Here is a 24,500-nt window from a genome sequence, read left to right on the forward strand (position 1 = left end):
TTGTTAAAAGGAACGAGAAGCCCAAAATGGAGTCATTTGTCCCCAACCACAGCAAACCAAGACCTCATTGCACTTTGAACCTCTCCCAGGAATGTGACCTTTTAACAGTCAAGCTGAAATTTCCTGATCCACTCTGGTAAGGTAATCCACATGGGAAGAACCCTGCCATCCCTTCCCCCTCAAAAAGAAGATGTAACCATCCTTTCCTTTGCTAATAATGTCCTTGCCCTATCCTCCTTCCTATAAAAACCCTCCATTTTGTACAACTCCTAGGAGCATCCCTCTACTTGCTAGGTGCTGCCCAATTCCGAAATCACTTCACAAAGCCAGTTAGATCTTCAAATTCACTCGGTAGAATTTTGTTTTTTAACAGACTCCTTCACGTTAGCTCATGTGACCTCCACGCTGTGTCTTCGGGCTCCCCAGCATTCAGCCCCTTCGTGCTCATGGGCCGTGACACCATGACTCTCACTTCTGCTTTGCCTCCGATTACAAATGGCAAAGCCATTTCTCACAGTAAGATGTTTCTTTTCGATGATAGTCTGTTTATCCTCTAGTCAGTGGAGAATCTGCCTGTTTTCTTTAACGTGTCTTTTTTTTTTTTTTTTGGTACCTTTTGACCCCCTTCACCCATTCCTGCCCACCCCTGCTCTGCCTCTGGCAATCACCAATCTGTTCTCTGTATCTATGAGCTTTTTTTTGGTTTTGTTTTGAAAGTGTCTTTTTTAAACGGTTGAATCTTGATCTGGGACAGGAAGTATATAGGAAGCCTTTATTGTACAAGAAAACACAGTAGTCTCCAGAGGCCATGGGGCCATGGCCACAGGATGCGCTAGCTAATGTGAAGGACTCCCAGTGGTGAAGGGGGAATATTTTCAGCATCAAATAACATTAGGAATGGATTAAAACTAACACACGGGTCACTTTTCTCCCACTGCCTAGGCCCTTCAAACTCCTCCCTAACGAGGGGCTTCCTAAAACAGCCTGTATTGTGTGTGACTTAGAGAATCTGAAAGCATTTCTCACTCTTGTGGTGCCTGCTGCTTCCTCTCCAAGCAGCCACTCCTGGAGACCCTCAGTCGGCACTCTTTCCCTACACTGGTCCAGCTCAGCAGAGATGTGTTGAGACAAACACTGGGGAGGGCCAGTGCCTGCTTAAGGACTAGACCTGTGGGCCTGGTTGGCTACCCTGAGAAATTCCACTTGCTTAAGATGATGAAATTGGTCCATTGTCCCTCCCTGCCTACAGTTGAGTAGAGCAAGATGGGATGGAAACTTCTCCAACCTGTGTGCGAAGATCATTGCGAGTGTTGAGCTAAGCGGGTGCCTTCCCTGGAAGCTCAGCTCTAACCAAACAAGCACATCCAATAAGGCATCTGAACAACCCCCCTTTCAAACCAGTTCCTCCTAAGGCAGGAGGATGAGCCCCTTTGTTTTCCAGTGTGTTGACAAAAGGGCAGGCCTGGAAGGGAGGGGAGACCAGGTCTTCTAGATTTGCCTCAAGTCTTTCATAGCTGTGTGATCTTGGACAAACCCCTGCCTCTCTCTAAGCCTCTGATTTTTGTTTTTTAAATAAGACAGTGGTAAATGAAAAAAAGATGTGGAGAGGTCTGCATATGAAAATTATAAGATTTTGACATAGAATGTTAGTATATCTTAGCTCAATTTGTAAAAACCTCAACTGAAGAAAATATATATGTAGGATCATTTGAAAGACATATTCCATTTATTCTTCCAGATCATTTTAGGTTTTTTTAAATCTTTAGCCAGGACAGACTTTTAAGAAAACGGAGTTTAAAATTATAAGAATTATGGAATAATTTTGGAATTTTTTTGACCTTAGTGCCAATGAAAAGCTTTCTTTCCTTAAAAGCTTTCCTTATGAGTTTTTACCTCATAAATATGAATGAATGAATGAATGAATGAATGAATGAATAAGACGGTGATGAATGTTGTCCCGGATGACCTATTGTGTACGTCGCCAGAGCTAAAGTTTGATGATTGTATGGTTTTCTGGGAGGAAGTTTCTGAGAACTTTAGGATTGCCTTCATTACTGCCTCATTCTAGAGTAGCACTGTCCAATAGAAATATGTTATGATCCATATCCATATATATTATATACATATAATTTCTTATAATTCAACCTAAAAAAGTAAAAAGAAACAGGTATCATTAATTTTAGTATTTTACTTATTAAAAATGTTATTTCAACATGTCATCCACATAAATTGAGATATTTTACATTTTTCATGCCAAGTCTTTGAAATCTATGTATTTTACACTTGTAAATATGAACTAGCCATATTTCAATTGCTTCATAGACACAGGAGGCCAGCATCAATAGTAGGCAGTGGATGCCTAGAGATTAGCTCAGGAATGCCCAAACCCAGCCAGTCTTCCTGTCCTGGAGCCCCTTCTCAAACTCCACAGCCTCCAGCTGGGTTGGTTTCTGAAAAAACCTAATCATGTCACTCCCCAGCTTAAGAGACCTCTGATATTTCCTACCCTCCTAGGACAAAGTCTGAACACCCTGGCACTTTAAAAGACCCTTCACCATTCGACCCCATCTTCTCTTTTAAACTGTTCTCCTGTCTCCTCTCCCTTTGCATGATGTGGCGCAATGACAGAAACTGTTCTCTCACCCAACGGGCTTTTCTGCCCTCCTGGCATTTTTCTGTCCCCATTTGTTGAGCTCCTTGAAGACTCGTTCATTCGTTCGTCCAAGGAGTGCCCTACTAAATGTCAGGCGGCGTGTGGACCCGTGTAGCCAACTCAAAGGGCCACAAGGAACCTCGCTGGCCAACTCGTAGCCCCCCATACCCCAACCACCACCGACGTCCAACCCCTGTCAGCTCCACCTCGGCTCTAGCGTTAGCCCTCATCACCCGGCTGGGCGGCTTGTTGACGCGTCCTCCCACACGGTCCCCCAAGCCATGGAACGCCCATTCTTGGTTCTTTTTTCACACCGTGAAGCCTCAAAAAACCGATGAGGGGTGAATAACCAATCACCCCCCACTTTCACATCGGAGGAACTAAAGCACGGTACAAGGAGGGTTGAGGGGATCATCCCGCCCTAAGTCCTCCTGAAGAAACGAGGCCTTCCCCAAGGGCCGACACCGCTTAGGAACCCCACACAGCCCTGACACACCGCCCGGACCCCGCGAAGCGTCAAGCCACGCAAGCCCCGGGCCCCCGCCCGCACCCCGCCGTGGCCAGCGTGGCGGGGAGGGACCCGCGAGCGAAAGGGGCGGGCCCAAGAGGGGCGGTGCCCGCACCCGCGCGCAGGAGACGGTCGGAAGGGCGCCTCCGCCCGGAGCTGCGGAGGAACGCACGTACGGGTAGCCGTGCGGAGGCGGGTGCGGCAGCTGCGCGGCTGCAACTACAAATCCCAGGGGGCCCCGAGGCGCAGAGGCGGAAGGGGTGGGCGGGGCGGGGCGAAGCGGGAGGGGCCGGAGTGGCCGGAGGGCCACGCTCCGGCTGCAGGCGCAGCGCGCGGGAGACCATGTCCGGGGGCAGCAGCTGTAGCCAGACCCCAAGCCGGGCCATCCCCGCCACTCGCCGGGTGATCCTCGGCGATGGCGTGCAGCTTCCGCCCGGGGACTACAGCACCACCCCCGGCGGCACGCTCTTCAGCACCACCCCGGGAGGTAGGGGCGGGCTCCGGTGCGGGCGGTGCGGAGGACTGACTGAGCAGAGCCGGAGGGGTCGGGAGCCGCCTGTTGTACGGGGCGACCGGGCTGAGGGGCGCGGTGACTGGAATAAAGGCATCAGGGAGGCAGCGACGGTCACGGAGGTGGCCCCCGGCAGCCAACAGATGGCCGCTTCCCACTGCCTGTCCTCTGGATGCGTGCTCCCGAGCCCGGGCTGCAACCTGCTCCATTAGTTTCCTCCCCCTGGGAGAGACAGCGGAGTACCCCTACCCAAACAGATACGCACGCTTCCAGAACGACCACATGCCGAGGTGTGCTGCCCCTTGTGGGCATGGGGGCGTTCTGAGGCAGAATAGCGTAGGGTCAGTGTGGCCTGGGAGCTAGGAGAGGCCTGGCCTGGGGTTTTTAGGGGATGGGATGGGCGTTCTCTGTTGCAGAATCCCTTTTCCTTCCCGACGTACCCCCAGTTTTGCATTGGGCCAGCACCCTCTGACCGAGGATTTGGGCTGAGGGCGCTCGCCTGCTCCAGCAGCGCCTCACCTGCACCCGTGGCAGGTTGCGCATTTACGCGTATGGGATCTCCGCAGAGGGACCTGGGGCCGCGGGCAGGGCTGTGCAGAAAAACACGTTCTTCTGTCCAGGGGGGGAGGGGGAACCGTATGACCTCCCTGAGAGTGTATGAGGAAGAGGAAGCTGAGCTGGCACGGGTGGGGGCCAGCCTTGGGCTGCCCTCGGGAGCCAGGCATTCCCTCCCAGCCCGGGAGCCCCGGCGCACAGGCGCTGATGAAACCTGCCAGCCCGTTTGCATGATGAAATCCTCGTGGCTCACCACTTCCCTACCATCCTCGCGCTGCCCTCACCCCGCTTTGCCCTTCTCCCCTCCCCTCCACCCTCCTCCACCGCCCCGGCCCAAAGCTGCAGATAGTGGCGCTCGGTTGAGAGGCAGGGGTGCAGGTCGTGGCGGGCAGAGCGGCAGCCTCCTCCCTTGCCAGCGTCGGGGGCCACATGCTTATGTTCTCAGGCAGCGGCCCCACCACCGGCAAACACTGCCAGATCCGAGGTGTGAGCCGTTTGATCCAAAACATACAACTGTTAAGGATCATTAGATGTACTTGTTTTATCGGGGCTCCAAACTTGAAAACACATGTCCCTTGTCCAACGTCACACGGTTTTCTCAGATTGAACAAGAAATCGTATCCAAGCATGGGGGGGGGATCTCTCTTCTATTAAAAATGATCAAAGGAAAAGTTCTTGGTGAGCCTTCGCCACCCTTGACTCAAATTCTGTTTTCCTGCTGTATAGGTCTTTGTAGTCCTCTTGGTGGGCTTTCTCTGTGTCATGCTGTGTCTACCAGAATCTTTCCTGACAATTTTGGGGTTCCTTCAAGTAAGGGTGTGAATCTCTACTTGATCATTTTTAGGTTGGGCACTGAGGCAGGTCTGAAGGCTCAGGTTCTGTTTTTTGCACCCTTTGTTGCTGGATGGGGACAGGTCAGATTGGAAGCCATGGCCAGGGTTACTGTTTGTAGGGAACTCTGATCCACTTCTCACCATAGACTCGGAAATGGGTTTTTGGTTTGGTTTTGTTTTGGTTTTTGGTAAACCAGAACAAATTTCCCTGCCTTTGAAGGTCTTTAGTTGGGAGAGAGGGAAAGGGACACCTGGACCAGAGTGTAACTTTATTTCTGAGGCCAACTGGAAGAAAGCTAGCCGTGCCAGGAGCCTAAAGCCAGCTTTCTTGTCTGGAGTGTCCAGCGCGACAGGGACAGCTCACAGTCCATAACCTGGAAAATCACACCTTGCTTCTGCTAACGTCAGCGAGTCTGGTCTGCCTCAGTTAGCCAGGGCTTGGAGTCTTCCTCCAAAGCCCAACCTCACCCTACCTCTTTGCCAAGGCAAAGAGGCTTAACCTAAGAAAAGGTCATTTCTGGCACCCTTTTGCTCCAGCCTAGAGTGCTGTTTCTCATTCCTCAATGTACATATGAATTACCTGGGGACCTCACTTAAATGCAGACTCTGATTCTGTAGGTTCTGGGTTTGGGCCTGAGAGGCTACATTTCTTTCTTTTTTTTTTTTAAGATTTTATTTATTTATTTGACACAGAGAGAGACAGTGAGAGAGACAGAGCACAAGCAGGGGGAGCAGCAGGCAGAGGGAGAGGGAGAAGCAGGCTCTCCGCTGAGCAGGGAACCCGATGCGGGACTCGATCCCAGGACCCTGGGATCATGACCCCAGCTGAAGGCAGCCACTTAACCGACTGAGCCACCCAGGCGCCCCGAGAGGCTACATTTCTAACCAGCTCCTAGTGATTAATCTAAGTACCACACTGAGTACTCAGAAATTAGTGGAATGTGACTTCTCCCACCTTTTCACACCTCTGGGGTCTGGCAAAAAGTGATGCTTCTAATCAGGTAAACTTCTCTTGAGGTTGGGGCATCAGCCTTCAAACCAGGGTCTGGAGAGAGTCTGTGCAGGTGCCTGCACTAGCTTATTTGCAGGTGTCAGGAGCGCCCGCAGTGTCCGCAGGTCACTCTTGCTGGGAATGGAACTGCCGTGTTTGTCCCCAGAGGAACAGGAACAGCAGCTGATTTGAGCCATCTCCATTCCTAAGACGCCAGTTTACTTTCCGTGGTCATTAACCTTTCACAAGCTAAATCACTGGTCTGGTTAGAAGTCTGGAGAACTTTAGAGAAATTTGTTAAAAGGAGTGTTGTGTATGAATATTTGAGCCTGTGGAGGCTTCAAAGTGACCGGTGACACCACACACCAGCAGAACCTTAGAATGGGTCAGAAATTCTGCTTCCACCCCCTCCCGTCAACCTTCATGTTCGCTGTCCCATGGTGGATGCTTGACCCCCAACCCTCCAGGGTTGCTTGGCTGGTAATCATACCCAAACCCAGTACCTGGATAAGGTTAATCAGAGGTAGGCAGGTAGGGCTACAGATGTTACTGGCACCCTGGTTTAGATAAACAAAGCCTGAGGCCGTGAAGCTTATCTTGGAGCAGCTCCCAAGTCTTTGGCTATGGAACAGATAGTGCTGGGAAGAGGAGGAAGTGGGCTGGGCACAAGCTAGAGCACAGCCCGTGTCGGGAGGCCTCAGTCACACAGGGGAAGATGTCTTCTGATTGCCCAGGGTCTCATTATTAAGGACAGGTTAAAAGAACTTGGACATTAAGGCAGTGAGGGAAATGTAATGGGCTCTCTTCTCACACTGTTCTGAGCTTCCTTTTAAAGCATTTAGAACATTCCACACTGCCCCTCATTAAAGACTTTGATGGGGGGGCCGAATGTAGAGCACCCCAAACTCTCTCTGATGCCCGTCAGCCTCCCTGGTTCTAAGGCATTCACCACATCCAGAACCGGGAGACAGTCTGACCTCAAGGGCTTGGCTTGCTACTTAGGAAGATGGAGACACACCTGAAACAGAAGCATCAAAGTTGTAGCCATAGAATGAAGCGATTAGGCAGACACCCCCCACCCTCCGTAACCAGTAGAACTTGTATGGTTCTCACGTGAGAGTCACCTGCTCCAAGTCTTCAGCCTGCTAGGCCTTACTTGCTAACAGTGCACACATAGCTGTGAGATTTTTTTTTTAAAGATTTTATTTATTTATTTGACAGAGACAGCAAGAGAGAGAACACAAGCAGGGGGGCAGTGGGAGAGGGAGAAGCAGGCTTCCTGCTGAGCAGGGAGCCTGATGCGGGGCTCGATCCCAGGACCCTGAGATCATGACCTGAGCCAAAGGCAGACACTTAACGACTGAGCCACCCAGGCGCCCCTAGTTGTGAGATTTTAATTGCCTTCCGAGGCTTACATTTTGTTGTTGTCTTACAATATCCTCAGAGGTAGGCAGGGCCTGATTTGAAAGAGGAGTTTGATTTTTTAACTTGCGTAATTTTTTCTGAAAGAGCAAAAAAATCCTTCATTACCAAATTTGGTAAAAGGACAGGCAGGGTGGTACCATGTCTGTCTGTTGGTGTAAAGCAGTGAGGCATTTTTTCGTATGGGTCTTTATTTGATATCCTTGCAGAGAAGGAATGATATGGGACAGCAGTATGGAAACGAGGATTGCTCCCCAGGGGGAAGTTTTGGTTTTTTGTTTTTTTTTTAAGATTTTATTTATTTATTTGACAGAGAGAAACACAGCGAAAGAGGGAACACAAGCAGGGGGAGTGGGAGAGGGAGAAGCAGGCTTCCCACTGAGCAGGGAGCCCGATGCGGGGCCGATCCCAGGACCCTGGGATCATGACCCGAGCCGAAGGCAGATGCGTAATGACTAAGCCACCCAGGCACCCCCCAGGGGGAAGGTTTTTAACGAAGAATGTTCATTTGTACACCTAGATTTTACATGTTCAAACAAACAGAAAACTCGTCACTTTCAGGTCTCAGAGCCACGCCCATGCTCTTCTCCCGTTATGATTCATGACAAATGAATCACGTGCATTTGTTTACATATTTGTTCCCTAGAGTAGAAGGGAAGTTCTTTCCCAGCAGCGTTACTCATCTTCCTATCTTGGCTTTTGAGTGCTGAGTCAGGTGTTTAGAAAGTGAGGAGTTGGGGCGTCTGGGTGGCTCAGTCGGTTAAGCGTCTTCCTTCAACTCAGGTCAGGATTCCAGGGTCCTGGGATTGAGCCCCACATTGGGCTCCCCGCTCAGCTGGGTGTTTGCTTCTCCCTCTCCCTCTGCCGCCCCACCTGCTTGTGTGCTCTCTCTCTCTCGCTTTCTCTGTGTCAAATAAAATCTTAAAAAAAAAAGGAAGAAAATGAAGAGTTGAAAAGACTCCTAGAATGACAGTATTCTCAGGGTAACCTGGCTCTTTTACCACCAGGCCTGGGTCTGAACTGGCTTAATGATAACATTCAAATTTTTCTTTTCTGCCCTTTTAGCTGCAGGGTATATATAATTGCTTACCTTGAAATGTCCCAGGGATAGAACTAACTTTCCCTGAACTTTCTCACTTATCCCAGTATTACAAATAACAGTATTTCTAATACTACTGTTTCAGTTAGTGAACAGAAAGTAGAAGGAAGTGGCCTTTATACGGAACATGTCAGTAGTGGGGCCAGGGCCTCAGACACTAGGATGGGTGCTCCTTGTTTACTTGTTTGCACCCAGCATCACTGACTAGGCAAGAGTAAGTCACATCTGCCCATGACATTTGGATGATGGGGGACACGGGGAGCACAGGGTGTCTTGTAATCCAGTGTCGGGACCCCTGAAAGTTTGCCGAGAGAGCCTGGAGTGTCACAGAACTTAGTAACTTCAGCAACAATGATTTGTTATTTCTCTCCATTCTTTGGGCTGGTTGGGCATTCTTTGATGATCTTCCTGAGGTTACTCATCTGGCTACATAACGTTGGCAGCTAGATTGTCCTGGGCTTGAAGGTCCAAGATGGCCTACCCACATTGTTGGGGCATTGCTAGGGACACCTGGAAGGCTGGGAGTTCTCTGTCGTCTTGGTCCGCTGCCATTCAGGAGTCTAACCTGAGCTTATTTACATGACAGTTTTCAAGGCCCCTTAAGACCTAGGCTCAGAAGTCACATAACATCACATATGCAGTATTCTATTGGTCAAAGCAAGCCACAGGGCTAGCCCAGATTCCAAGAGGGTGGAGATGATTGCCTTGGAATGAGAGAAGCCTTCTATAGGGCAGGGATGGGAAGAGTTACGGGGCCACATTTTCAGGCGGTCTTCCACAAAGGCCAAGCCTCAAAGTGTGGTCCTTTGAGGGAACTTAACCTCCCATCCTGCTGTGTGGCCATGCAGAGCCAAGGCCGGGTATAGAAGCAGACCAGAATCACAAGCCTGTAAATTGCCTGTTGGGTTAAGAACTGAGGACACCTGGGGCGCCTGGGTGGCTCAGTTGTTAAGCACCTGCCTTTGGCCCAGGTCATGATCCCAGGGTACTGGGATCGAGCCCCACATCGGGCTCCCTGCTTGGTGGGAAGCCTGCTTCTCCCTCTCCCACTCCCCCTGCTTGTGTTCCCTCTCTCGTTGGGTCTCTCTCTGTCAAATAAATAATAAAATCTTAAAAAAAAAAAAAAAAAAAAAAGAACTGAGGACACCTTCCTGAAAACCCTGAGCCAATGATCCTGTGCCCTGTTTTCAAGGCCCGACTCAGCTCCCCAAAGCAAACTGTACAGGTTGGTCATGATAGCAGGCCCCTGGTCAATACCTTCCGTTTGTGTCATGCTTCCCTTGCTACCTGCTAGCTAGCCTGCGTCCTCTGTCCTCAAGCAGCCAGGCTTTGGGAACACCCTTCAGGGGAGCCCACGCTTGCCCTGCCCAGCTGCCCCTGCCCAGCACTCCGATTTGAACATCCTTGATTTTCTGGAGTGCTGGCAGGAACATGGAGTCAAGTTTTGAGCCAGTGGTCCAAAAATGTGTAGGAGTGAGAATGCCAGGAGGTGCAGGTGGCTCCAGAACTCGCTTTGGTTTCCTGGTGACACATACCATGTCTGCTGCTGTGAAGAGAGTGTGTGTATGCTGATTTCTGTCTCCTGCCCTTTGGAATAAAAGGGGAAAGCAGGCCTCTTACTAATTTGCTCGGGCTGCCGTAACAAAATACCACAGACTGGGGGGCTTCCACAACAGAAATGTATTTTCTCACGGTTCTGGGGGCTGGAAGTCCAAGAGCAAAGCGCCGTCAGGGTTGGTTTCTCTTGGGCCCTTCCCATTGGCTTGCAGACGGCTGTCCTCATGCTGCTTCTTTACTGGTATCTGTGGTATCTCCCTCTCTCCTTTTTTTTTTTAAAGATTTTATTTATTTATTTATTTGAGAGAGAGAGCATGCATGCACAGACTCCCCACTGAGCATGCATGCACAGACTCCCCACTGGGGGCGGGGGGCAGGGGAAGCTCAGTCCCACAACCTCGAGATCATGACCTGAGCTGAGACCCAGAGTTGGACACCTAACTGAGCCACCCAGGCGCCCCACCCCGTCTCTCTCTACTTTGGCCACCTGTATATCGGATCAGGGCCCCACCCTAACAGCCTCATTTTAACTTAATGACCTCTTTAAAGACCTTATCTCCAAATACAGTTTCATCGAGGTACTAGAGGTTGGAGCTTCAGCAAATGAATTTGGATGTGGTGTGGAGGCAATTCACACAGAAAACAGGGCCCCTCCCTTTTCCAACCACAGCTTTTGTTGCTATGTAACGAGGCATTTCAGATGGGCACTCCCTGTTGGTAATGAATTCCAGGGGTAGCCTTAGCCTGTTCTGCACAGGTGCATTTTGAAGTGTTTGGGGGCAAGTGAGGGAAGAAGAAGGAGCTTGGCCAGCCCTTAGGATAATTGCTTCCGCTGTTTTGTTCTGTATGTTTCTGCAAAAGCCTTATCTCTGCTGCATTATTTTCAGATAAAGTGGCCTGTTCCCTCACGTGTCAGGGCCTCAAAGGTGAGAGGGCCCTTTGTCACTCATTGATTGCCCTCATTTGGTATTTAAGGAGCTTTGTAACATTTCTGGCCCCTGAGAAACATCTAGATCTTGGTTCTCTTTGCAGAAAGGGTCAGAAGTGAAGAAAAATCTCTGGCCGAGCATGCTCTGGTTCTCTACCCAAGATTTTCTCCCTGACAAGGTGGTTCAGCTTGCTAAACAGACTGCCTGGTGTGTGGTGGGCAGGGAGGGAGACCCCTGGTAGCCCCTGTGGGTTTGCCTCCACGATGACACAGAGCTGATGGCAAGAGCTGAATGTAAAATGATCTGGAGTATTGAGTTCACAGGCTGCCGGCTTGCATTTGAGCATAGGCATTTGAGCCTCCCCCCGAGCGTGTTGTGAAACACTCTCCCTTTCCCTGGAATGGGAACAGCAGTTCTAGGAATTCCGTTCTTGTACTCTTGCTCGGCCTCACGTCCCCCCGCTCGGGAAGAATGTTTCCGCCAGGGGAGGCACAGGGGAAAGCAAAAGCTGGGCTCAATTTACAGGAGTCATGGCCAGCCACATTTTGAGCCTGAGTGTGGGTACTGTGGGAAGGTGGAGAAGAGTTCAGGACCGTCCTCTCTCAGGGAACATCCTGTTCTGGCCAAATACTCAGAAGAATAGGTAAAAGTCAGAAGGCCCTTGAGCCATGGCAGCTTGGCTAGTTTTAAACAGAGGTTGGTGTTGAGGATTAGAGGCAATACAGGCTAGGTCTGCCCCTGGGGACAGCCCTTCTGAGCCTCAGTGCCCTGTCTCTGAGTTGAGGATACTGTATCTCCCTTGTAGGGAGTAGGGGAATGGGAGCACGGAGACCTGGCATATCAGGCTATAAGCACAGCGCCTGGCCCACAGACAGATCGTGATTTTATCTTCACAGTACTCCTGTGAGGTGAGTTAGTACCCTCCTCTTTTTGTTTTTTTTTTTTTTAGATTTTATTTATTTGAGAGAGAGAAACAGAGATAGTGAGAGAGCACAAGTGGGGAGGAGAGGGAGAAGCAGTCTCCCCACAGAGCAGGAGCCCAATGCGGGACTCGATCCCAGGACTCTGAGATCATGACCTGAGCCGAAGGCAGATGCTTAACCGACTGAGCCACCCAGGCGCCCTAATACCCTCCTCTTAAGAGCCGAGGAATTCAGCTGCCATTCAGGGTTGAGGGGCTAGCATACCACACCCAGGTTTGAGTCCAGAACTTGTGCCTCCAAGCACTGTGCTATTTGCATCACAGAGACCACCTGCCAATAACAAGATCCCCAAAATAAATGGTAGCGAGTCAGAGCTGACACAGACCCTAAAGATTACCTATAAAGCCTGGCACATGGTTGGTGCTTTAAAAATAGTTTGAATGAGCCTAGGACACCGCCCTTGTTTATAGGTGAGGAAAACAGACCCGAGGGCAATGTCTGCATTCTTTTTTTTTTTTTTAAGATTTTATTTATTTGAGAGAGAGAGAGAGCACAAGCGGGGAGGGGCAGAGGGAGAGGGACAAGCAAACTCCCTGCCGAACAGGGAGCCCAACTGGGGGCTCGATCCCAGGACCCTGGGATCATGACCCGACCCAGATGCTTAACCAGCTGAGCCACCCAGGTGCCCCGGGAGGTCTGCATTCGTTGTACATTCAAGCAAACTGTCGTCACCACAAGCATGCCTTGAGAAAAAATGCCATTGTTGTATTTGGTGCACATCTAAATAAAGTCCTGAATGACACTGGCTTACCAAACATGCCAAAGCTCATGTTGATTCCTGAAGCCCATTTCTGTGGGCCAAAAAAAGGATAGAGGGTGCCCTTACCCTCCCCCCTCCACCCCAATCTCTTTTTAGGGTTGCTTCCCTCCCCTCTGATTTGTCCTAGCTCTGACCATATAATTGGTCCATAAAATAAGTCACCTGAAGCCATGCCAGTTGTAAGAGCTAGGATTTGTTTGTATGGGTCTTATCTTGTGCCAGCCACTGTTCTAATCCACCCCATAACCCTATGAAGTTGGGAGTTAAAGTCTGACATGGACAGGGCCTAGCACACAACAGCCCAGAGAGGTGCTGGAGGGGCAGGCTCGGCGCTCCACTTACCCTGTCCAGCAGAGAGCCCCCGAGGCTTTCTAGGGAGAGTGGGGGAGTCTACCTAGTTCCAGCCAAGGCCATTTTAACTTGACTCACTAGAAAAGGAGATTCTGACCCTATATCTTTATTTATTTGTTTGCTTAATGCTCTATGTATCAGAGGTTTTGTATTAAAAAGCAAAATATGCTCAGTGTAAAAGATGTTCACTTTGCCTGGATTATCTCACTCCCCCAGAGGTCACCAGACATAAAATACATACAATTCTGTGACTCTGTTTCACACAATATGTCATGGACAATGTACACTTGTTCCAAATAGTAACCGTACAGCATCTAATTGTAGGTCTGATCCATAATTTAACCTGTCATATAATATTTAAAAAAAAATCAGAGTTTTACATACATATGTGTGTGTGTGTATGTTAGTCTGTCTTCTTTTGTATGGGCTTGATTTTTTTTTTAAAGATTTTATTTATTTGAGAGAGAGAATGAGAGAGCGCATGAGAGGGGGGAGGGGCAGAGGGAGAAGCCGACTCCATGCTGAGCAGGGAGCCTGATGCGGGACTGGATCCTGGGACTGGACTCCAGGATCATGACCTGAGCCAAAGGCAGTCACCCAGCCAACTGAGCCACCCAAGCGCCCTGTTTGGGCTTGATTTTTTTCCATAATAAAAGTATGTCAAAGTTATATGTAAGTTGTTTATATACATAAATAGTTAAATCTCAAGATTACTAAAAGACTCCTAACAAAGCAGTAATCTCTTGCCTCTCCACTCCCCCCCACACTCTTTAGAAGTAACTAACATTTTCCCGCTCTTTTTTGGGGATTTACCCCCATATTTCTTTTTCTGGACTTATTGTTAGATGAGGACTTATTATCATTTGTACACCCTTCTCTTCCCATTCCCCAATATAGTTATATCACAACAATTTTTTTTTAAAGATTTTATTTGTTTATTTGACAGAGAGAGACACAGTGAGAGAGGGAACGCAAGCAGGGGGAGTGGGAGAGGGAGAAGCAGGCTTCCCGCCGAGCAGGGAGCCCGATGCGGGGCTCGATCCCAGGACCCTGGGATCATGACCTGAGCCGAAGGCAGACGCCTAACAACTGAGCCACCCAGGTGCCCCTATATCACAAATTTATTAAAAATATGCATTATTTTTATTACTATGACCCTTGATGAGCCAGGTAATTATTGTACAACTTTTTTTTTAACAATGTGTTTTTTTTTAAGATTTTATTTATTTGTAAGAGAGAGAGAGAGCACAAGCAGGAGAAGCTGCAGGCAGAGAGAGAAGCAGGCTTCCCGCTGAGCAGGGAGCCCCATGTGATCATGACCTGAGCCAAAGGCAGACCCTTAACCAACTGAGCCACCCAGGCACCCCTAACTTTTTTTTTTTTTAAGATTTTATTTATTTAAGAGAGAGCACAACAAGTGGGGGAGAGGGGCAAAGGCAGAGGGAGAAGCAGGTTCCCGCTGAGCAGGGAGCCTGACCCGGGGCTCGATCCCAGGACCATGAAATCATGACCTGAGCCGAAACCAAGAGTTGGACGCTTAACCAACTGAGCCACCCAGGTGCTCCATTATACAACTTTTTAGAAATAGTTAATGGGGGCACCTGGGTGGCTCAGTTGTTGGGCGTCTGCCTTCGGCTCGGGCCATGATCCCAGGGTCCTGGGATTAAGTCCCACATCGGGCTCCCTGCTCAGCGGCCGCCTGCTTCTCCCTCTCCCACTCCCCCTGCTGTGTTCCATCTCTCGCTGTGTCTCTCTCTGTCAAATACATAAATAAAATCTTTTTTTAAAATGTGGTTAGTTTTGGGTTTCAGCTCTTGGTTTCGGCTCAGGTCATTATCTCATGGGTCTTGAGACTGAGGCAGTCTCAGGCTTTGCACTCAGCGGGAGAGTCTGCTTAAAAGATTCTATCCCTCTGCCCCCCCCAACCACTCACGTGAGCACTCACATTGTGTGTGTGTGTGTGTGTGTGTGTGTGTGTGTGTGTGTGTGTTTGCATGCGCGTGCTCTCTTTCTCTCTGTCACTCTCAAATAAATACATCTTTAAAATGCAGTTAGTTTTAGGGCGCCTGGCTGGCTCAGTCCATAGACCATGAGACTTTTGATCTTGGTTGTGAGTTTGAGCCCCACATTGGGTATAGAGATTACTTTTAAAAAAATGTGCTTAGTTTTCATTCAAATAAGTCTTCCACACCCTCCAGCACCTCTAAAATACTAAACAAAATACAGTTTTACACACAAAATCCGACTTCTGGATTTATCAGTCCATTTTTTTTTTCCCTCTGTCCGGAACTGTCCGGAACTGACAGGCTCTGGACCTGCCATGTAGCCACTGATAGGAGATCCCTGGAAGCCCGCCCTTTTGGTCTAATTTTGGTAGAATATTCCTCCTGTAGCGTTCTGAAAATGCCTCTAGTCTACTTTTACTTGATTGGTATTTGGGTGTAAAACCAGGCAGAAATGGATTCTCCCTCGGGATTACGAAGGCATTGACCTACCATCTTCAGGCTTCCAGCATTGCCATTGAAAACGTTTATGCCAGGGCGCCTGGGTGGCTCAGTCGGTTAAGCGTCTGCCTTAGGTTCAGGTCATGATCCCAGGGTCCTGGGATCGAGCCCTGCATTGGGCTCCCTGCTCTACAGGAAGCCTGCTTCTCCCTCTCCCACTCCCCCTGCTGTGTTCCCTCTCTCCATGTGTCTCTCTCTGTCAAATAAATAAAATCTTAAAAAAAAGAAAACGTTTATTCAATTCTTATTCCCAATCCTTGTGTGCACCTGTTGTATTTTTCCCTTTCTGGAAGATTTTAGGATCTTTTTATCCAAACGATTGTGAAATTTCATGAATGTTAAGTGGGTTTTTTTAATTCATTACACAGGACGATACTCAAAGGGCATTTCAAGACTGATCTCTCAATTCTGTAAATTTTTCTCTTTTTTTGTCTTTTTCAGTAAATTCCTTCTAGCAGTTTCTCCTTTCTTTCTTGACTTTCTATTATCTGATACTAGATTTCTAATTTGTTCTTTTTTTTTTTTTTGCCTATTATCTTTTTTCCTTTCTGTTCTTTAAAGTCTTCAAAAAGTTTAAAAGTTTAAAAAACAGTAGAGTCCCTTTACTATTTCCTTCTGCTGGTTTGTTTGGATCTCTCCATAGATGTTGTAAGTTTTTCTCAGAACTGTGTGGAGGCGTCCAGCTAGTTATGTTTAAGAATGAGTACTGCAGAGCAGACTAGAGGCCCTTTGCGAGGTGTGGAGGCTGGTAGGCTCAATCTGGTGGCTAGCTCCTGTTTTTCATCCAGAACCCCCTTCCCAAAATCAGCATCAATCGGTCTTTATCTTTGCTCTTTATTCTGAAGCCAGGAAGGGCTAGGCGTTTGAGGCTCACCATTCCGAAGGTCAACTTGAACTTAATTTCCCTGTCTCCCCTCCCTCCTGGAGTGAGGGGCATAAGGCATCTCTCCTTATTGTTAGCCCCATTCCCATTTTCCATTATGCCTCTAATTCCCGAACCTTCCTGGGTTCCTCCAGAACCCCACTTCCTATTGTCATGTCCACCCCCACCTCCCTGCATTTAGATGCTACCCTCAAACTCTCTGTTAGAACTATTCCTCCATTCACTTTCTGTATTCATATATTGTGATTTGGGGTGAGCCCCACTTGCTTCCAACTTGAGTATGTGCTTCTGTTTCTTGTTTTATTTCTTGGTGTTTGCATGATTTTTGAGAGAAGCAGCAGGGAAAAAAATGTCTTGGCTTTGCCATCTTGAAGCCACCTAGAGCCTCAGAAGCTCTTTATGCTCTTGTTTGTAGAAGTCTAACAGAGTTGGGTCATTTTCCCTAATATAGAAAGAGAGAGTAGGCCCTCAGCTATAGAGTATTATGTGGAAACTGCCAGGGGTGATACCCACATACCCCAGAGCCCACACCTGACCAACACCCTCCAGCTGTTGCTGCTCGGTGTCTTGCAGGGACCTTGGCACACACCGCCCCCCCCCAGTTTCTACTTCCTGTTCTTGTATGCAGGCCAAGTCCCCAGCTCTGGTAGACTGCATTTCAACCAAGGGTGCCTATTTTTGACAATATGAGACTGTGTGTTTTGTTTGTCTCATCTGTGGGAGACAGAGGGAATTTCCAGAAGATCACTGTTGGCTGAAGCTGTGTGGTGGTGCATCCCATGAAGGGATGGAAGAATTGAGGGTTGAAAAGCTAAAGCTGCTTCCATAGGAAACATTTCCACTACCTTGATTGCCATCTCATATTCCTCACTGACCCCAGATGAGTCAGAGGGGGCTTGGGGTCCCCTCCAAGGCTTGGCGCCTTTGTCAGCTGACTTTCTGAACACCACCATCCCACACCCCTTGCAGGCTCCCTCCCCAGCTAAAATACTCTGATGGTGGGTGTCTTGGGTGCTGCCTCTGTTGGCATTTAGTTTCTGGGTTTTATTAGCTCAAATGAGGATTCTTTCTTTTAAACAACTGCCCTAGGTGTGGGACAAAAGGCACAGAGGCTCTTTTTCTCTTTTAAGTATAATTAAGGATTTAAAAATCGCCTGGTGCCACTTCCCAGTATACACCCTTAAAGAATTGAAAGCAGGGTTTTTTGCCTCGTTGCATCCGAGAGAGCAAGATGGGTCACCAGCAGCTGTACTGGAGCCATCCGAGGAAATTTGGCCAGGGTTCTCGTTCTTGCCGCGTCTGCTCAAACCGGCACGGTCTGACCTGGAAATACGGCCTCAATATGTGCCGCCCGTGTTTCCGTCAGTACGCAAAGGATATAGGCTTCATTAAGTTGGATTAAGTGAACTTCCTTGAATTGGTCATCCAAGATAACCTACGTTAACTGCAGATAATCAGGATACCTACTTTAATGTCAACTCACTGTACATAAAATAAAAAATACTCCAATTAAAGAATTGAAAGCAGGATCTTGAAGAGCAATTTGCACACGCGTGTTCACAGCAGTATTTATTCACAATAGCCAAAAGGTGGAAGGAACCTAAATGTCTGTGGATAAACAAAATGTGGTATATCCACGCAATGGAGTATTAGTCAGCCTTGAAAAGTAAGGAAGTTCTGACACATTGTCCACATGTGGACATTATGCTAAGTGAAATAAGCCAGTGACAGAAAGACAGATACTGTATGGTTCCACTTGTATGAGGTTCCTAGAGCAGCCCAATTCATAGAGACCGAAAATAGAATGGTGGTTTCCAAGGGTTAGGGGAAGGGAAATAGGAGTTGCTATTTCCTGGGTATAGAGTTTCAGTTTTACAAGATGAAAGCGTTTTGGAGATTGGTTGCACAACCCTGTGAATGTACTGAACTGTACACTTAGAAGTGGTTATGATGGTAAATTTTATGTTATTTGTATTTTACCACAATGTAAAAAAAATCTCTGGAGGCTCATGACTTTAAAGAGCTTCTCCAGAAGCTGCTGACCCCCTAGTTCGTTCTTTCTTTTTTTTTTTTTTTAAGATTTTTATTTATTTATTTATTTGACAGAGAGAGACACTGCGAGAGAGGGAACACAAGCAGGGGGAGTGAGAGAGGGAGAAGCAGGCTTCCCGCTGAGCAGGGAGCCTGATGTGGGGCTCGATCCCAGGACCCCGGGATCATGACCTGAGCCGAAGGCAGACGCTTAACGGCTGAGCCACCCAGGCGCCCCTCTTTTTTTTTTTTTATAAGAGAGGAAGAGAAGTGGGGAAGGGGCAGAGAGAGAGGGAGAGAGAAAATCTTAAGCAGGCTTCATTCCCAGGTCGGAGCCCGATGTGGGGCTTGAGCTCACAACCCTGAGATCATGACCTGAACCAAAACCAAGAATCGGATGCTGAGGGGCGCCTGGGTGGCTCCATTCATCAAGTGTCTGACTCTTGGTTTTGCCTCAGATCATGATCTCAGGTTTTGGGATTGAGCCCCAAGTCAGGCTCTGTGCTTAGTGGGGAGTCTGCTTGAGGATTCTTTCCCTCCGCCTGTCCCCTTGCGTGCACATGTGTGCATGTGCTCTCTCTATCTCAAATGAATAAATAAATCTTAAAAGAAAGACACTTAACCGACTTTCCCAGTTCTTTTTTGAGACCACTGAATCTCCAACTCTTAGGTTCCACTCTGATGGGGTCAGTTCCCTATTCTTTAGTGGACAAAGCAACAAAAAAAGCAAAGCTGGAGGGAGGCAAGGACAGGGCAGATTCTTGCCGAGCCTTGAGGATCAAGAAACAAAGAGTGGTCCGTCTCTGAAGCCAGGGCATTTACCCTCAAGGAGAAGGCACTGTTGTTACCCATTTGTAGCCTCCTGGGCCCATAAGCACTCAGCCCTTCATGTTACAGATGAAGAAACTGAGGCCCAGACGGGGGAGGAGCAGAGGGCCTTGTGCACAGGGTCACACAGCCGGTTGGCAGCAGAGCCTCCAAGGCAGCCTGGGTTCTGTGTGCTTTGCTTTACACCCTCCCACTGGGAAATGTGAGCTGTGGACTGTGGCCCACAGGGTGATGATGACAAGGCTGCAGCGTTCCTGCCTCTGTCAGGCAAGGAGAGCGAGACGGGGTAACTGCCTAGGCAAGGCCACAGCCAGACGGGGACATGAAAGGAGGGAAAGTGCATCTTTTGGTATCTCCTTACCATTTTTCTGCTCCTCATATTCCAGCCCTCGGCAGAAGGACCCCAAACCCATGCACTCAGACTCAGAGCTCAGGGGTGCAAATGGGTTCCTTTCCTGGGGCCGCTCACAGGCTGGTGCTCAGCATGGAGACGTGGATCCCCACTGTTGGAATGTCACTCACTGTAGTCCTTAAGTGGGGAAAATACTTCAGGTTTATTGATAAGGACATTCCTGAAGTCTTAAAATCATCGCTTCTAAACTCCGGCACTCATAATTCCATCTGCAGTTTGTACTGTACCTTGTCTTCTGTTTGTATATATATTTAGTATTTGTCTTTATATCCTTTACCTTTTTAACTTAGTTTTTATTTTATTATATGTATTATTTATAACATACATACTATTATCATGTTCAGTGATATCATATATTAAAAGGAAACTTGATATCATGACTATATATGGAAAACCAGATTCACTTACCATAAATAGAAGGTAACTATAAAAAGAAATATAATGACACCAAGACAGTTTTAAATTCTAGCTGGATTCCACTGCCTGCGGAAGGCTTTGAGCCTGAGGCCTGCTCTTTGTTGAAAAGGAAGAATCAGAAGTGTGAGGGAGGTGTTGAAGATGTTACTACTACCATCCTGGTGCTTAGAGGTCATCCTGAGTCACCAAGGACCCAACATGAATCACCTCTCACTAGTCACTGTTCTTTGATGAAATCAGCTGGGGCACAAGAATCCTTGGTCCTGACTGTAGAAACTGTTCCTTTTTAAGGTATCACTCAGGCAACCGCCCTCACAGGGTGGGTCCTGGGTGTGGTTTAAGGGTAGTGAATAACTGCAGGAGACTTGGTCCTCACCCTGGGGTGAAGCTTGGGAAAGGGGAGCAAAGAGGGAGTGGATAGAACACAGACCATGTGCAAGCCCTGAGTGTGGTGACACATCAGAGCAGGTGTCACAGGCGAGACGGGCTTAGCAGGAGCCTGTGCATCACTCCTGTCCACAAAGCCCAGGCGGGAAGAGTTCTCATTTTTTACTAGTTTGGGGGAATCACTCAATTTTCTGTTCGCTCATCTGTAAAATGGAGTTACAGATTCTGGGTATCCTATGAGGGTACTGTAAGGACTGAATTGAAAAACGAATAAAAATGTACCTTGTTGGGGCGCCTGGGTGGCTCAGTCGGTTAAGCGTCTGCCTTCGGCTCAGGTCATGATCTCAGGGTCCTGGGATCGAGCCCCACTTCGTCGGGCTCCCTGCTCAGCGGGGAGTCTGCTTCTCCCTCTGCCCCTCCCCCGCCCTAGTGCTCACTCTCTCTCTCTCTTAAATAAATAAAAAACATGTACCTTCTGTAGTATTGGGTATGATTGTCCTGAGTCTCCCTTGCTCCTCCCCTCCCTTTTTTTTTTGCGTTCTTTTTCTTAAGTAAACTCTAACCCCAAGGTGGGTCTCAAATTCATGACCCCAAGATCAAGAGTCACATGCTCTGCCGACTGAACCTGCCAGGCACCCCAGCCTCACTCCTCCTTGGTCCAGCTTCTGCAGAAAAACCTGCTGCCTCTGCTACAGCCGTGCCTCAAAGAAGTGGAAAATAAGCAGGCAGGAGGTTTGAGATGGCTTTTTCAATGCCCCTGTCCCCCTTCCAGGTACCAGGATCATCTATGACCGGAAGTTCTTGATGGAGTGTCGGAACTCACCTGTGACCAAAACACCTCCGCGGGACCTGCCCACCATTCCCGGAGTCACCAGCCCCACCAGTGAGGAGCCCCCCACAGAGCCCAGCCAGAACCACCTGCGCAACAGCCCAGAAGATAAGCCGGCCGGTGGTGAGTGACAGGGTTTGGCCAGGCTCTTCCTCAGGAAAGGAACATATGCAGCCAGTGGAGCCCCTTCAAAGAGGAAATTTCAGGGAGGGGAATGAGGGTCACTGCCCCATCTTCTGCGGAGCAGCTCAGAGACCAGACACATGGGTTTGGGGGGGTAGGTAGAACTTTCAACGGTACCAACTTTCCCCGTGAAAGGAATCCAAGAACTCCAGGAGAGGTGATTTGTCCCCATCAGGTAATCTAATTCATGGGGAGCTTGTTTGAAATGAGGGGGACTCCACACAGCAACTTTCATAAGCATGACCCTTGGTATTATTGTCCCTGAAGCATTTCCTTGTGTCTGCCACACTTGGGACACACCCATGATGTGCATGTGCAGGATATGACTTATCAAAGATATGGTAAACTTGCCCTCTAGGGAATTACAGGTCTACAGAATGAGAAAGGAATCCAGGATGCCTCCTGTCAGGATATTGACCCGCTAGTGGATCCACTAGTGGATTCTTGATGAAGACAGAAACAGTGCAACCAGGTGTTTCTGCAGGTTTGACATGGGGTGGCTAGGTCCTTCCTGGTATCTCACCTTTCCCCTAAATCAGAGCGACCACCCCAGTGGAGGTTGTGTGTGTGAATGCACTCTGTGTGGCATCATGACTAGCTCGCCAGAGCATCTCAGCTCTCCCGCTGTGGGAGGATGAGGTGTAAGCACTTGCAGACAACCTGAGTCAGATTGGAACCTGATGACCCTTCACCCAGAAGGCAGTGGACCAAGGCCAGAGAGGAAGCATCTGGGACCTCAGGCTGGACTGGCCCTGCTGACAGCAGCAGGGTCTATCTACCCAGGGTCTGTAGGATGTGATTCATAATTACCCTGGAAACCCCACAGCCCCTGACCGGCAGCCTTTGCCTTGCATTGAAGACTTGGAGAACAGTGGGAAGGAGGGAGGCGGGGAGGTGTACTTGGGCACACATGGAGCAGTGTGAAGGACAGCTCCAGGCAGTGTGGTCACCTGCCTTTCATTAAAGGATGCAGAGAAGGATGAATAGATTCATGTGGTCAGTTCCATGGTGCTTCCCACCCACCCCTTTTGCCTCAAACCAAAGACCAGAAGTCGAGGATGGAGGTAGTCACACCTGACATTGTGGAACCATCACTACCTGACGGCTGGGCCAAACCCCTCCCAGTTTCTGGAGCTGTGTTCACCCATAGCAAATGCACGGTTGGCCCAGAGGTGCCCCAGGCTGACCAACCCTGAACCCACAATAATGGCCTAAGAGTTCCGTTGTGATGGTGAGGGATGGACATAATTTTTCATTTTGCTTAATAGGATATTAGCCAAAGCTCCTAGCCTCGGACCATGTATTTGTGTAAATATAACCAGAAGATGTGGTCAGTTTCCCTCTGGGGGCCAGGGTGGGCATCTTGGTATATAGAACTCAAAGCAGCCTTACCCAGGAGATCATGAATGAGGCAGCTCCATTAAAGAAAACAACCTCCTGCAGCGTGAGTTGCTTGGAGGTTTTTGTGGAAAGAGTGAGGGTGAGGGCAGTGAGTAGCTGAATTATCAAAATAACTCCTTTACTTCAGAGTCAGGCTATTCTGTTGACAGTTGGACATATGCCTAGTAGGTTGTATTACCATCTTCTAAACCAAGGTTGGGACACATGCTCAAAAAAGGTTTATGTTTAAGGAACATTCTTCTGTGAGGTTGTATTTATATCAAAGCCAAGTAACCATTCACTCTTGTTAAAAACGATAAAAATTATAAAAAATTCAAGACTGTCACTTCTCCTGTGGGGAGACCCAGTCTCTGCTCTTCCTTTAGGATTAGGGAAGAGAACACAGCTGGACCTTCAGGCCTGTTTCCAGGAATTCCTAGTGGAGTCCTGCCCTCCCTCCATTTCCCTTGGCCCCTACCCTTGTAGGAACAACAAAATGAAAATTAACACCTCTCCCTGGCCTCTAAAGTGTGAGACCTACCATTCACCTGTTGCTTACCTGGCCGTCTGTCCTTTCTCTCCCCAGGTGAAGAGTCACAGTTTGAGATGGACATTTAAAGGACCAGCCATTGAATCGAGCAGTGCCTCTGGGCCCCCCCCCGGCCCTTCTCGGGAGAGAAGTCACACCAGTCAGGCCTTTTGCGAGTCCTCATCCTGGGCAGGCGTTGAGCATGGGGTTGGCCATCCTGACTCTCTGCTCCCTCTCTCAGGGCACCTTCTCCCCCTTCCTCTTTGTGAACACCAGCGGATACCTCCATGTGCCTTCATTCATGCAGAAGCTGCCACCCTAATGGGAGTGACTCTCATGAGCACACCCTGCAACCCAGGGCCAGCATTGGATGTGGAGGAGCCCTTCAGCTCTTCCAGCCCCATCCTCTGGGGGCGCACCCACCCCTTCCTTAGGTTGGTGTGTGTGGGAAAACTCCCCTCCCCCCTCTTCCCCAAGAGAGGAAATAAAAGCCACCTTTGCCCTAGGGCCAACAGTTGGCCCCTGTCTGAGCTCTTTTCAACTCCATATGGATAACTAACACCAACTACTATTGGTACTTCTAAATACTTTCCTATATGTTATCTCATTTGATTCTCACACTGAACCTAGAAGGTAAGTAGACTGTTATCCTCATTGTACAGGTCGGAAGACTGGCTCAGAGAAGTAAAACGCACACCAGTAAACGACAGATGGGACTGGCTTTGAGCTGTGTGCTGCCCTCTAGCTCCTGTTATTAAGTGGTGGGTGCTATTTCTTTTCCGGGCTTTGTCCCCCAAGCCTGTCAGGTGACCCCGTCCCCTTCGTTCTGTGGCCCATTCCCTGCAAGAGTCCAAGGGAAGAACCTGAGCCTTGGATGATATAGTGTGTCTTTGACCTATGCACCCCTCATATTTGTCCAGTGATCCCTTTGTGTGAGCTCCCCAGGGGACACAAACATGAGACAA

The 24,500-nt window shown here is 48.8% G+C and overlaps 2 protein-coding genes across 2 annotated transcripts; both read left to right on the forward strand.

Moving 5' to 3' along the window:
* Positions 1–3,444: 3,444 nt before the first annotated feature.
* On the forward strand, positions 3,445–24,047 carry EIF4EBP1 (eukaryotic translation initiation factor 4E binding protein 1). The gene is made up of 3 exons (XM_025886196.2): positions 3,445–3,648; positions 21,387–21,566; positions 23,593–24,047. The coding sequence occupies exons 1-3, from the start codon at positions 3,504–3,506 to the stop codon at positions 23,622–23,624; spliced, it is 357 nt and encodes a 118-aa protein (XP_025741981.1). The 5' UTR covers positions 3,445–3,503; the 3' UTR covers positions 23,625–24,047.
* Positions 17,487–18,657, forward strand: LOC112834723 (small ribosomal subunit protein uS14-like). The gene has a single exon (XM_073902465.1). It carries the CDS (start codon positions 17,771–17,773, stop codon positions 17,939–17,941), a length of 171 nt encoding a protein of 56 aa, XP_073758566.1. The 5' UTR covers positions 17,487–17,770; the 3' UTR covers positions 17,942–18,657.
* Positions 24,048–24,500: the final 453 nt, after the last annotated feature.

This window comes from Callorhinus ursinus, unplaced genomic scaffold (genome assembly GCF_003265705.2).
Source record: "Callorhinus ursinus isolate GAN/ISIS: 27379988/994484 unplaced genomic scaffold, GSC_fseal_2.0 scaffold17, whole genome shotgun sequence".
Classification (NCBI taxonomy): domain Eukaryota; kingdom Metazoa; phylum Chordata; class Mammalia; order Carnivora; family Otariidae; genus Callorhinus; species Callorhinus ursinus.

Coding starts and splice junctions, on each gene's coding strand:
- EIF4EBP1 (XM_025886196.2), top strand. CDS start 3,504: ATGTCCGGGGGCAGCAGCTGTAGCCAGACCCCAAGCCGGGCCATCCCC. Junction 3,649..21,386: donor CTTCAGCACCACCCCGGGAG/GTAGGGGCGGGC, acceptor TCCCCCTTCCAG/GTACCAGGATCATCTATGAC. Junction 21,567..23,592: donor AGAAGATAAGCCGGCCGGTG/GTGAGTGACAGG, acceptor TTCTCTCCCCAG/GTGAAGAGTCACAGTTTGAG.
- LOC112834723 (XM_073902465.1), top strand. CDS start 17,771: ATGGGTCACCAGCAGCTGTACTGGAGCCATCCGAGGAAATTTGGCCAG.